The following is a 13,360-nucleotide window of genomic DNA, read 5'->3' on the forward strand; positions in this document are numbered from 1 at the left end:
TGTAACAGCAATTAACTGTCCGTTTTATTTAAAAAAACCCCAACATGTGAATGTCTTCTCTGGACTAAACTGCATTTCTCCCCACAACAAGCTTTACTCCTCATGTCCTCTTCGCAAATGTTTATAAATTTCTTAATTACTAATTTCATGAATTTGCAATATATTAATATTGTTTGCTGTTAATTATTTATTTGTTCTTATTAGTTTTGAAATCTGTTTACATAACTTTTTTTTTTTTTTTGCCTGTGACTGCTAGCTGCTCCAAAGTTTCCTTTATTCCGTGTCACGTTTCCAGGTCCTGTTTGAGGTTTTATCCATTTAACTGCTTGTTCTGTCTTGCACAGCTGTGTCCAGGATGATCGTTGCCTAACGTTGCATGCAAACATAACCATTTTATAGATATTATCAAGCACTCAAACCCAGCAGTTCCCCAAATCAGTTCTCTCTGCAGCTTTTCTTGTGTCTGTTATAGGTTTGATTACAACATATGCTATTTTGCTCTAGGTAGTCTGTGATCACACATTAATGCCTTAATAGCTGTTCAATGGTTTGTTTTCTCATTACTTGTGCCTCTTTAAATACGTGCTATCCAAACTCAGAAAACAATTTTTTCATTATGGACTTTTCCTTAGAATTTATCAGAGCATCAGTATTACATATATTACTCATACCATTCTGGAGTCTTGAGGGAAGTTTATCAACTTCATTTTGCAGGTTAGGAATTAAGGTTTATAGACACTTTTTATCTTATGTGTGCCAGTTCAGTGCAGAGTTCTAGCTTGCTAGATTGTTGAGGAATAAGGAATACTTGAGATATAAGTGCAGTTCATTGATATTTTTTTTTTTTTTTAAGTGCAGCTCTATGCACTCAGCATTTCTCCTAATTGTGGGGTAGGGCTTTTAAGCCAAATAAAATGGTACTCTGACTTCACATGCATGTAAATATCTAGCTTTTCTGATACATACAACTTGTCTCATACTTCTTGACCCGTAGAGGTTTACAACAGCATTCTTCAGCTGCACAGCCCTGGCAGATCACTTGCAAAGATCTGTTTAATGCACTGAATGAGGCAGGGATCCTGTGGGAAAATTATTTTGCAACCATCCACAATTAAAGAATGCCACAGCGCACAGTGGCACTAATGCAATCTTTGGTTGCAATTTCCAGCTATAGAGTGAACAGCAATTGTAATTTTAAGAAATGTATTCCAGCCTCTTGTCATCACATCATTCATCGGCAATGTCAGAACCTGTAGACTCTCCACTCGGGGCCCTGCCAAGAAAGCAACTACAGAACGACGGTGTAATAATGCTGTTGCATGGTTCAGCGTTAGAGGGAGTGGGATACTTTTCCCAACGAGTTTTGTATATATATTTATTGACAGGTTTTGAAAGACTTGGTCTCTATGTTACACTGGCCACCTCCTCTCCTCTTTCTTCTCCCATGCCTTGAACCTGACCATATCCTAATCCCATCTATTCCCTTCCACCTAGTTTGAAGTTCTTTCTCCTGTTTCTACTTAGCCAGTGAATCTAGTAGATTTTCATACCGGTACCTGGGGTTTTTTTGTATATGTACTTTTTTTCTTGCTTACCTTCTTCAAAATTTTGATCACCCTGTTGTCTGTCCGTCTCTGCTAACATCCCCATATTTTTTCCATGCTCATCTAATCTGGTTTGCGCTCTGTGTGCTTGCGCGAGTATTTTTTCTAAACCAGATGTATGTTCTTTCCATAGGTTGTCCAGAAGTGTCTGTGTTACCTCTTGTTCACCAGTTTGTGTTCCAGATTTGTGTGTCTCCCTGTGGAGAGAATCCCATCCTAGTTTGTTACTTTATACCTGTTCCAGTTTAGTAATTGCTTCGTACTCATTAGGCATCATCTTCGGGCTCAGCATTAGGGCAGGAAGGGGTGGTTCCTAGCTATCGGGTTGAGTCCTGGCCCCATACAGCTCAGTACTGCAGTTACAGGCAAAACTGTGTTCTGCCTTCAGCTGGAGCACGATCAGTGCAGGAAAGAACTAATCTGAGCCCGGATTACTCTTATCAAATCTTGAAGCTTGTGCAAATTAATGATTTTGCTCAAAATCTTGAGAACTGCACAAGCTTTCACAGGAATGATGAAAACTTCTTGAAGAGTCGAGCCAGAGGTATTACCCGTCTAGAAAAGCTGCCTATTTTTTTCTGAATAAGGTTTGTATTTTGCTAGCCCACTGTTTAAGCTCTTGAACAAGATTCAAGTAGGTCCCCAAAGTGAAAAAGTTCAGTTCGGCACAATAACATATAGAAGAAGTTGTTTAAAAATCGAGTAAAATTGTTCAGACATGGATTTAGACTAACCGCAGTCAACCAACCTTATCTCTGGTTAGCAGAGATAAATAAGATAGATGGTGCCTGTCTGCTTTGGAGCTGATAATAATATGAGATAGAAAAAGCAAAAGATTTGGAAAAACAGTGGATTATTTATGCACTTTTAGTCATGTACACAGTCTGGATAAAATTATAAACAGGAAGATTGTTAGTAACACAGACATGCACATTTTGAGTCAGCAGCTGATGTTGTCAACATGGTTTTATGGGTGATGAAGACGCTTTAGCTGCTGGTCTCTCCTCTTCTGTTTGGTACTACTGTTCAGTAGTTCATAATTTTTTGTTTTAAAGGAAAAAACCACGCGGGATATTTTTTTGATCCTCTAAAGTACTTTTAATCTCAATTATCTATAAAGTTCTTTTGAATCTTTGATTCTGCAGTTCACTCTATTGATTTTTAATTCGCCCATCAACTATATTTATTGAATCAGAATAAGTAACCTCAGGCTAATTCCATATTCAACAGAAACATTTTTCTTTCCAGAATTGTTAGTGTTTCTACGTAAGAAGTAATCTTCGGTGTCAGGTCTTGTGTAAGGGCATAAGAATGCTATAAAATCTGTTCTCTCGGTAAGGAGTGTGCTTCCTGCCCAGTCATTTTTCTTTTTCCATACCTTGTTGCTTTTTGGATGCTTTGTCATAAGTGGCAAGACTTTAAAAAGTCTTCATCTTTCAGTCAGGCTAGCTCTTCAAGCCAAGATTCTTCAGTTGCATCTGTTTTCTCTCATGCTCAGTCTTGCTCCTTGCACATTCCTTTTGTCTGTCCCTAATGCTTAAAAGTCGTGATCTATCTTGAATCTACATACTTGTAAAATTCTGGGATGTTTATGCAAAAAAATGCATCCAACTACACCATTTACAGTACTTGGCATGAGTAGATAAATATTTAAATATGAGTACATGGAAAACAACAGAGTTTAATGACCTTCTTGGTGTGCGTGCCTGTACCAATACCACGATTTCTGATGTCAAAACAAAACTGTGCTGCATAGTTAATTGTTTATTCTGTGTCCTGCATTACTGGGTACTATTATAAAAGTGTTGATGTTTGCTCATGGTTAAGTATATGGGAATCCCATCTCTCTTAAAAGTGTAATCAAGAAATTTTGCTGATCGATCGGAGAACAAATTTGCCGTAAATGAATTTCAATTTAAGTGGAATTCTTAAATATATTGGCTACTTGTTTATAGGGTTGTTTCTTTTATCTGCAAATGATGTGCAATGGCCTGCTGAGCTGCTGTGTAGTACTATGCCTTGTGTTGTGAACTCTGGCTTCTGTACCCCTAGGACCACACAGAAGAGAGGGGAATCATTTGGAATAAGCAGAATAGGTAACAAAATAAAAGGTGTATTCAAGAGTTCTGCAATGGAAGGAGCGATGTTGCCTAACTATAACTTAAATGAAGGGGAAGATGACTTTGTGAGTAAAAACTTTAGATTTGTCTTTTAAGTAGTTGTTGTTGTTGGGTTTTTTTCCTTCTTTACTTGAAAATGTTAAGTTTCTGCCTTTTCTGCTGTTTTACTTCACTGCAGAGTTTCCATGTGCTGGCTTCTGATTGAGTTGCCTTGTTTTTCCCTGTATCCAATCACAAGCCAAGGCCACATTCCCAGATAGCGTGCCTCTGAGCTTATTGCTTTAGTAGAGAGAAGTACTGAAAGTAGCAGTATCAGACGTTTTTGTAAACAATGAATTTTTCTCTAAAAACTTACCATGCCATTTTATAACTCTGGATAAAGATCACGAAGATGCTCAGAGGGCTGGAGCACCTCTCCTATGAGGACAGGCTGAGAGAGTTGGGGTTGTTCAGCCTGAACAAGAGAAGGCTCCGGGAGACCTTATAGCAGCCTTCCAGTACCTAAAGGGGGCCTATAAGAGAGATGGGGAGGGACTCTTTATCAGGGAGTGTAATGACAGGACAAGGGGTAACGGTTTTAAACTGAAAGAGGGGAGATTTAGATTAGATATTAGGAAGAAGTTCTTTCCTGTGAGGGTGGTGAGACACTGGAACAGGTTGCCCAGGGAAGTTGTGGATGCCCCATCCCTGGAGGTGTTCAAGGCCAGGCTGGATGGGGCTTTGAGCAGCCGGGTCGAGTGGGAGGTGTCCCTGCCCATGGCAGGGGGTTGGAAGTAGGTGATCTTGAAGGCCCCTTCCAACCCGAACCATTCTGTGATAGGACTGCATGCGTGGCTTTTCATCTGGTCATCATTTTTTTCATTGGGACCAGTACTGTTTAATATCTTCATCAATGACAGACAGTGGTATCAAGTTTGCAGAGGACACCAAGCTATGTGGTGTGGTTGACACGCCTGAGGGATGGGATGCCATCAGAAGGACCCAGACAAGCTCAAGAAGTGCGTCCGTGCGAACCTCATGAGGTTCAACAAGGCCAAGTGCAAGGTCCTGCACCTGGGTTGGGGCATCCCCCATTATCAGTACAGGCTGCGGAAGAGGGGATTGAGAGCAGCCCTGCCAAGAAGGACTTGGGTGTGTATGTTGATGAGAAGCTCAATATGAGCCAGCAATGTGTGGTCACAGCCCAGAAGGCCAACCATATCGTGAGTCGCATTAAAAGGACCGTGGCCAGCAGGTCAAGGGTGGTGTTTCTCAGCTTCTACTCCTCTCTGGTGAGACTGCACATGGAGTTCTACCTCCAGCTCTGGACCCCTCAGCACAGGAAAGACATGGACCCTTTTTTCTTTAAGAGGAGGGGAAAAAAAGGCAATTTTCTGTACAGGCTAAATCTTCATAGAAGTTATGCCTTTAAGGGGGCAGAACTGTTTCCATTAATTTCTTGGACAGTTAAGTTTTTGTTGTAACTTCTCTTCTTGAGGTGAGATTCTGATGAAAACGGGTTAATTTTGCAGTATCGCTGTTGTAGATTCTGCTACCCAAAGGGTGTGGAAGTATAATTCCCCTGTAGGAGAGGAATTAGTAGAAGTATAATTGAAGCAGTGGAGCTCAGAGAAGGAATATGTTTTTATGCCAGACCACAAGTTACTTGTGAGAAGTTGCTGAATTCAGTGAGAGACAGTCAATATAGAGTCTAATCCTTACTAAGGAAGGTTTGCAAATGGACAGAATGGTTTTAGCTTAGGCAAGAATGAAAAGTTTTACATGCAGCATTGTCTCAAATAACTTAATTAAATAAAAGGAGGATACTACATTTTTACTAAAAGCACCTGAGACAAAGTTTGGGAAATACCTCAGTCCCTTCACTTGGTATGTGTGGGTGGGAAGAAGAAACGGGGAGAGAAAACACTGAAGTGTTGTAAGGTTACTGTGCATCTGAAGAGCTGGACAGAGCCGTGACCACATTTAATGAATGAACATTGAATATACAGAATTCAACACCAGTAACGTCACAGTAAGTGCCGAGGTGTAGTTTCCTAGAAGGCATCACAGGGTCAGAGGAAGAGCTCTCTGGGACAAGAAAAACATGATCTGGGAAATGACGGTACAATTGTGAGACGGTGGCAGCGCAGTATGCTACAGACATTGGTGGTAATGTAAGCTTGGTGGATTCAAGTTAAATAGAAAGAATGGCAGGGAAATGGAGTTCTGTGCATTGTGACAGAAACGGAACAATGTCTTTTTTTTTTTCTTTTTTTGACAAAGTCATGTTGGTTGCAGTTAAAGCCTAAAGGAAACATCCATTTAGTCTAAGGAAATCATGTAGGTATGGAAATATGTGCTATCAGCTTTCTGTGGCTCTTGGCAGCAGCTTTGTATGCTGCTACCATGATAATGCCAATTCCATTAAACCATGCTCAATCTTTATCAGCTAAAGGACTTGAAAGTGGGATTCATGCTTTCCAGTTTGCTGTAGTTCCAGGTGTTGTAAATTCATATGTTAAAATCTCCTATTTTAACTTTAACAAGTGGCAGTACTCCCAAGTCTGTATGTGAGACTTACTAAATCAGTGTACTTTTGAACTGCACCTTAACTCCAGCCTGTCTCAGCGTAGTTAACAGCTCTGTAAGTTGTGGTGGGCAGAGCGAGGTGCTCACTGCCGCTGCGGCGGGCGCAGGCTGGAGGCAGGACGATGGGCTTGGGTGTTGCTCCTCATCAGGCAGCGCTTGCCTCCTCGCAGGTTTGTGATGTTCTAGAAGCCCTTGCAGCAGGCTACATCAGATTCAAACAATTTTTATAAGGAAACAGGACTACTGTTTTTTCAACTGCTTGCTTACACTTGTAAAAATAAAAAGAGCTCTGGGCTGCAGGAATAATTCAATCCCAGTTGTGGGATTCAATCCCAATGGTTGTGTTTCACCTTGCAGAGCAAGTCAGATTCATGTGTCCACAACACACTCCATCACACTTGGCTGTGGGGTGGGAGACCTTCTAGCTTGGTGCACTGTTGGCTTCTGTCTTTTGTTGTGTTTAGATGGCTTCTTGGCCTGGCCTAGCATAAAGGTCAAGTCTTCAATTTGGGTCCTAGTATGCTGAAAAATGCAGTGCAGCTACATCTGCTGGACCCAACATCTGCTGGACCCAAGTTGGTTCCTGTAGCATTCAGTCTGTGTCTAAGGCATTCTTCCAGCTGTCTCCTCTGGTACTTCTGGTTCTCTCTCTCCCTCCTCCCCTTCCCTGAAATGTCAGATATGGAACTTGATAGTTCTGTGAAAACTTTCAGTTCTCACTAAAAGTTGCTAACTTCAAATTAATTTGCAGTGGATCTAAAAATAGAAATTCATCTACATGAAGACTCCATTAATGAAATGGAGGTTTTGTTCTTTTATTATTTAGTGATGCATACTCAAAGACTCAATTTATGTTTTGTTATTGTATATAAGTTTTGCAAAGGTACACTGTACCAATTAAAATAGAACTGTAGATCTTGATGTTTGAATCTTTACAGATTGAAGAAGGCGTTATGGTGATGGAAGATGATTCTCCTGAGGAGGCTGTTAGTACGCCGAATACACCCCGCAACCTTGCTGCATGGAAAATTAGCATCCCATATGTAGATTTTTTTGAGGATCCCTCTTCGGAAAGAAAAGACAGAAAGGAGAGAATTCCTGTGTTCTGCATTGATGTAGAGAGAAATGACAGAAGGGCAGGTATGCAATGTTGTGGATAAATAAAATGTCATTTAAATGCTATTTAAAAGTGAACTCAAAATATTCTAGTGTGCTGTATTCTGGTGGCTGTTGCAGTGTATTTTGCATACATGTTCTTCTGATTTTGAAATAATGACTTGAACATTCTGAGGAAATCTTTTTGAGAGCAAAATGATCACATTTAGTATTTGAGTTGAGAACTGACTCCTCAGCATGAATCAGTTCCATTTAGACTTCATGCCAAAGTTTGAGGCTTTCTCTTTCCAAAAATATTGATCCTATGATGCATGTCAGTAAACACCCGGCATGCTTTTCTTTCACCCACTCTGAACTTTGGGATAACCAGCAATAAATAACTTCTTCTGTAACCTTAAAATATAATTGTTAAGAAATTAAAGTGTTTTGCCTATTAGGAACCATCCTGGCTTGCAGATAGTTTATCAGTATCTAGATAGTAATGCATCCATATCGAGTGGGGAAAACAGCATCATCCTGGGGCTGCATAGATTTCTGTTAGTGAAACTAATACTTCCACAATAAGCAGGAAATGTTATTTAGTGATAATTTAGTTAGTTAGTGATATCTTCCAGCAGGAAAAAGAATCAGGATTCAAGCTGACGGTGCAGAGAACTGTATTCAGCAAATAGTATTTCTGTTGATCGTTTGGTTAAAAGTTTGAAAATAGATATAACATAGTCAGCCCTGATAAATTTTGCAATTATGCAGTGCTCCATTGTTTAGATTTTAGGGATCCCCTAAATGAGATGATAATTTTTGTGCTAGTACCATGTTTGTCTACCAGATATGCATTTTAATTTAACACTTAAATTACCTGGCTGGGATTTTTTCTTTGTGTTACGACAATATGGAGGATATTAATATCATTGAGGTTTTTCCAGTAATAATCCAACATATCTTTGCTGTTGTTTAGTTCATTTGTCAAGTGGCATAAAACCTGGTTTATTTTTAATGTTGGTTTGGGTTTTTTTTTCCCCTTAGTTGGGCATGAACCTGAACACTGGTCTGTCTACAGGAAGTATCTTGAATTTTATGTGCTTGAGTCAAAGCTAACGGAATTTCACGGTATGTTCTCCATCATCTGGAAAGCCACTTTCCCTCTGCTGTGATTATCATTCAGTACTGAGCTGAAATTTAAAATGATGAAACCAATGTTTACTGTGTTACAAGAATAATTTAGTCTCCTTGATATCTTTTAGGTACATTTCCTGATGCTCAGCTTCCCTCAAAGAGAATCATTGGCCCCAAGAACTATGAGTTCTTAAAATCCAAGAGAGAGGAGTTTCAGGAATATCTGCAGGTATCAAACAAACTTTTGGAGCAAAGAATATTCTAAAACTAATAATATAAAATTAATAAAAGAATATCTGCTATTTTTTTTTGCTTGCTTCCAAGTAACTTGGGTTGTAGAAAAGATCGAAGTGGGCAAACAAAACTTGTTAAAAGTTTCATGTGACCAAAACCAGAAATCTTTTTCAAATTACAATATCTATGCTACTATAATACTCTTTGAATATCTCTTTTTGCTATAGAGAAATTGAATTTTAAAGATTAGTTTTAAAGTACTTACACTTCTTTCTTTCCTTCTGTCTCAAAGAAACTTCTGCAACATCCAGAACTAAGTAACAGCCAGCTTTTAGCTGACTTCCTGTCCCCTAATGGAGGAGAGACTCAGTTTCTTGATAAAATGTTGCCTGATGTGAATCTCGGTATGTAATATGCTAGTTATTTATGCTGACTAATACTAATACTGTAGATATTGTGATTGAATGATAGTAGTAATGAACAGATAACTCTTGTGTGAGGATGTGGATGTAGGAAATAAGAATTCTGCTCCTTCACAGCCCTTAAAATTATAGCTCAGCAAGCAAGATATGCTGATACTTTTTCCTTGAACAAAAAAAGACATTTTGAGATTATGCAAAAAAAAAAAGTGTTAATGTGGTTGCTTTCGAATTTTTGTGTCAGCAAGGAAAGTGATAAGATTTCTCTAACAAAGTTCATAGTTCAAGAAGAGTTACAGTATTGTCACAAGTCAAATCTGTACAATAAGTCATTGTTTACAGTTGCGATGGTATAAATGATTTCTTAATATAAATTACCTTGGTGTGTTAGTTGATTAAAATCTGTTTATTTTAATCTGAAAACAGCAATATTTAATATTTCTAGTATTAGTGTTAAGATCTCTTTTAACATGAGCTACTCTATAGAATTTGAGGCAGTGATGTGTGATACAGGCAGGCCAAATGGAAACTGGGAAGTTGAGGAGTTCTCGATGTCTAACGTAACAGTCGTTAATAAATCCAAAAAACAGGCTGCAGTGTGCCTTTACAGCTTGGCTGCAATGTAGCTGTCTCAGGACAGTGGGACTGAGCTGGTAAAGTCAACCTCATGGCCATGGCATGTCTTTGTGTGTTGTAGCACTTGTGGTTCTGGTACCAGCGTGGTCCAGGAAAGCCGTGTCTGAACTGTGCCACTACATTTCTGCTTCTCCTGGTCACGGTGTGAACCTGTTGGGGTTGGCCGTTCCCTTAGTGTGCTTACTAAGTTGTCGAATGATATTTCAGTGGTCGTCCTCCAGTTAAAGGGTTTTGTTTTGTTTCAGACTTCCCCTCTCGTTCCAACTGTGCATTGTTTAAAAAAAAAAAAAAAAAAAAGCCTATAATTGTGGTGTTTACTGTAATGCGTCTTGTATCTGAGACTATGCTTCACTTCCCTAAGCATCATTTTAACATTTAATTTGGCATTTCAGTAGGGCTTTTTGTGAGAACGAGCAATTCTGTCATTATCATTTGATCATTGTATATACTTTCCAATGTAAGTTCCAAATTTAATGACACCTAGATAAGAAAAATAATACTGTAAATGTAGTGTTTAAAATAAAACTCATCCTAGCCACTTTCATTTTTCAGCATTCAAAGTTACTATGCTGTATCCTGATAACCTTAACAGGATGGAAGAGCTGATTTTTAAGACCACAGCTGTAGTCTGTCCAATTTGTAAAACTTTACTCACCAGTATTTTCAAGACTGGATCCTCCCAGAATCTCTACAGATTCGCTGATCTTTTCAGGCAAAGAGAAGAGGCTCAGTTTTTGTGATTTCTTTTGTGACGAGTGTTTATGAATGTTGAAGAACTTAGATACAGAAAATTGTGCCTATGCTGGTGTCATATAGTACTGCTGTTACGGTGCTAAAGCTATTTATGTTTGAGCTTCTGGAAAAATTGCAAAGGCAGATCTAGAGTACTTTGTCCCCACCCCCCCCACCCCGCCCCCCCCACCCCGCCCCCCCCCCCCCCCCCCAAAGTATTCAGATAATCATCTGTATGTTTTTCATATTATAAGTATCTCATCTTGAAAAGTACTAAACATTAAGTTATAAGCTAGATACATGGAAGACTACTTGTGCCAAATTGGAAAAAAAAATAATACAGATTTTAAAAACTATGCTATTTTTAAATTAAGTGTTAGACAATGAATACCTAAAATGTAGCAGAGCAAAATGTCTTTAAGATCAGGCAGTCATAACAGAAAGCTTTTGTTTGTTTGTTTCTAATTATAGGTAAAATTATAAAATCTGTGCCGGGAAAGCTGATGAAAGAGGTGAGTAAGTCTTCCAGGTTGCCAACATTTTAACTTCAAGGACTAATTTTATGTGCTACTAACTTACAGGCTAGTCAAAAATTTGTTTAGTTTTTGTTTGGTTTTTTTTCCTACAATTATGCAAGTGACAGGTCACTCATATCTTATTTCAGAAAGGTCAGCATTTGGAGCCATTCATCATGAATTTTATCAACTCCTGTGAATCTCCCAAGCCTAAACCAAGTAGGCCTGAACTTACCATTTTGAGTCCCACTTCTGAAAACAACAAGAAGGTACAGTAAGTCATCTTCCTTCCCCACTTTACAGGCATGGGGAAAACGTATTATACTCTGAAAATGCAAAGAATAAACAGAAAAAACAATAAATATAACAGCTTAGTGATTTTGAGTTGTCTTTTCACACAAGAAAGAAAATAGTACTGCAGAGAGATCTGTCTTGAAAATATCATAGTCTGAATGACTTTTGAGGGTTGGTTGTTGGTGGTTTTGGTTTTGTGGGGGTTTTGTGGCAGTGTTTTTGTGGGGGTGTTTTTGTTTTTTTTGGGGTTTTTTTGGTTTTTTTTTTTTAATTCTTACTGGATTTGGAGGTGAGAATACAGAGTAGAGAGCCTGGGAAGTACAGAGAGAAGAAGAGGGAAAGCAAAGGTATAAAATGGGGAATGTTTTCATGCCATACAGGAGTTTCCTTTTCAAAGCAAAGAGCTTGAGTGTTTGAAAGTGTGACTTGTCAAAGTGTTACAAGCCAAAATTGTCAAGGTGCAGATACCTGTTTTTCTACTTTTAAAACATTAGTATACAGTTCATTGATGTCTGATGGGTTAACCCATGTACATAATGGGTTAACTATATAACTTACATATAATCTTTCTCTCTCACATTGCCACAGTTTAAGCCCAACACTTTCAATTTTAACCTTTTACTTAACTATAGGAAAATACAGTTCTTTTCTTAATCTTCGTATATTTGTGGCTAGAGCCTGGTATAACTTGTGTGAAAGACTTCCGTTAGCTTCAGGGGCTTTAAAAAGACACTGGTCTTTTTATTTCTGCGTTAGACTGCTTTAGAGTGTTAATGCATTTGTGGAATTTACAGAGGAATATTGTTTCTGGACTAGGATTTCAGAGACCAAAGCTCAGTGTTAAGGAATTGGTGTTATTTGGAACAAAACATTTAATGTGCATACGCTTGGCCATGTGAGCGGTTCTAAAAGAAAACTCAGTACTATATGCCTATCTGTTATCTTGTTTGCTTTGGGAAGAGGAGTTGAAACTGGCCTATGTGGGTGTCGGTCTTTTTTTCCCAAGTAGCATGTGATAGGACAAGAAGAAATGGCCTCAAGTTGCACCAGGGGAGATTTAGATTGGATATTAGGAAAAATTTCTTCACTGAAAAGGTTGTCAAGCACTGGAACAGGCTGCCCAGGGAAGTGGTTAAGTCACCATCCCTAGAGGTATTTAAAAGATGTGTAGATTTGGTGCTGAGAGTGCTTTCAGTCCATTCTCTGCCAGCCTGTATTTGTGCTTGGGATTGCTATGACCCAGGTGCAGGACCTTGCACTTGGCCTGGTTGAACTTCATGAGGTTCACACAGGCCCACCTCTCAAACCTGTCAAGGTCCCTCTGGATGGCATCCTTTCCCTCCAGGGTGTTGACCGCACCACACAGCTTAGTGTCATCGGCTTGCAAGAGCTAGAAGCTTGTCTTCTTGCAAGATGTAGAATCCCAGGACCCATTTATGGTTCTTCATGGTGATGGGCTGTTGAAAAAATGGACCTTTTGATTTCCTTCACTATGGATATTTTTATAGTGTTATGACACTTACAGAATTTGCAGCTACAAAACTTTTATACCGATTAAGTACAACGGCAGTTAAATCTATTCATTTTTTTAGATTTCATCTTCTACACCTGAAGTCTGAATTACTACAGCCAATATTGTAGTGTTAGCTTATATGTGCACACAAAATTGGCACAAAATCAGTAGCCTTCATTTCAAGTTGGATGCTATTTCCAAGATTAAGATATTTTGCTATTTCTGTCTATACAGAGTGGTGTAAATGTATCAGCAGTTTTAAAATCAGATTCAGAGTTTTTGACTTTGCTACAAATGGTATATCCATAAATACTTCAAATAAAATATCAAACAGCTGACAGCACACTGCAGCATAGTATGAGCAATCAATTAATTTTTTGCTGTGATCTGTCAAGAGCTACTGAAGTTAGTAGTTTTAATACATTTAACATAGTTAAATATTTGAGCAGCAAGCTTTGCACTCTGAAGTGTTCCTATGAAGACAAGGTTCTTTCTG

At 38.8% G+C, this 13,360-nt stretch overlaps 1 protein-coding gene across 2 annotated transcripts in view; it reads left to right on the forward strand.

Moving 5' to 3' along the window:
- SNX14 (sorting nexin 14) overlaps nt 1-13,360 on the forward strand; it is a 56,248-nt gene that overhangs the window by 31,293 nt on the left and 11,595 nt on the right. For both annotated transcript variants that reach the window (XM_054195289.1, XM_054195290.1), the window contains 7 exons: nt 3,657-3,789; nt 7,231-7,432; nt 8,432-8,515; nt 8,650-8,750; nt 9,048-9,159; nt 11,014-11,054; nt 11,207-11,326. In XM_054195289.1, coding sequence (XP_054051264.1) covers nt 3,657-3,789; nt 7,231-7,432; nt 8,432-8,515; nt 8,650-8,750; nt 9,048-9,159; nt 11,014-11,054; nt 11,207-11,326 — 793 coding nt within the window. The remainder of the gene's footprint in view (nt 1-3,656; nt 3,790-7,230; nt 7,433-8,431; nt 8,516-8,649; nt 8,751-9,047; nt 9,160-11,013; nt 11,055-11,206; nt 11,327-13,360) is intronic.

This window comes from Rissa tridactyla, chromosome 3 (genome assembly GCF_028500815.1).
Source record: "Rissa tridactyla isolate bRisTri1 chromosome 3, bRisTri1.patW.cur.20221130, whole genome shotgun sequence".
Taxonomy (NCBI): domain Eukaryota; kingdom Metazoa; phylum Chordata; class Aves; order Charadriiformes; family Laridae; genus Rissa; species Rissa tridactyla.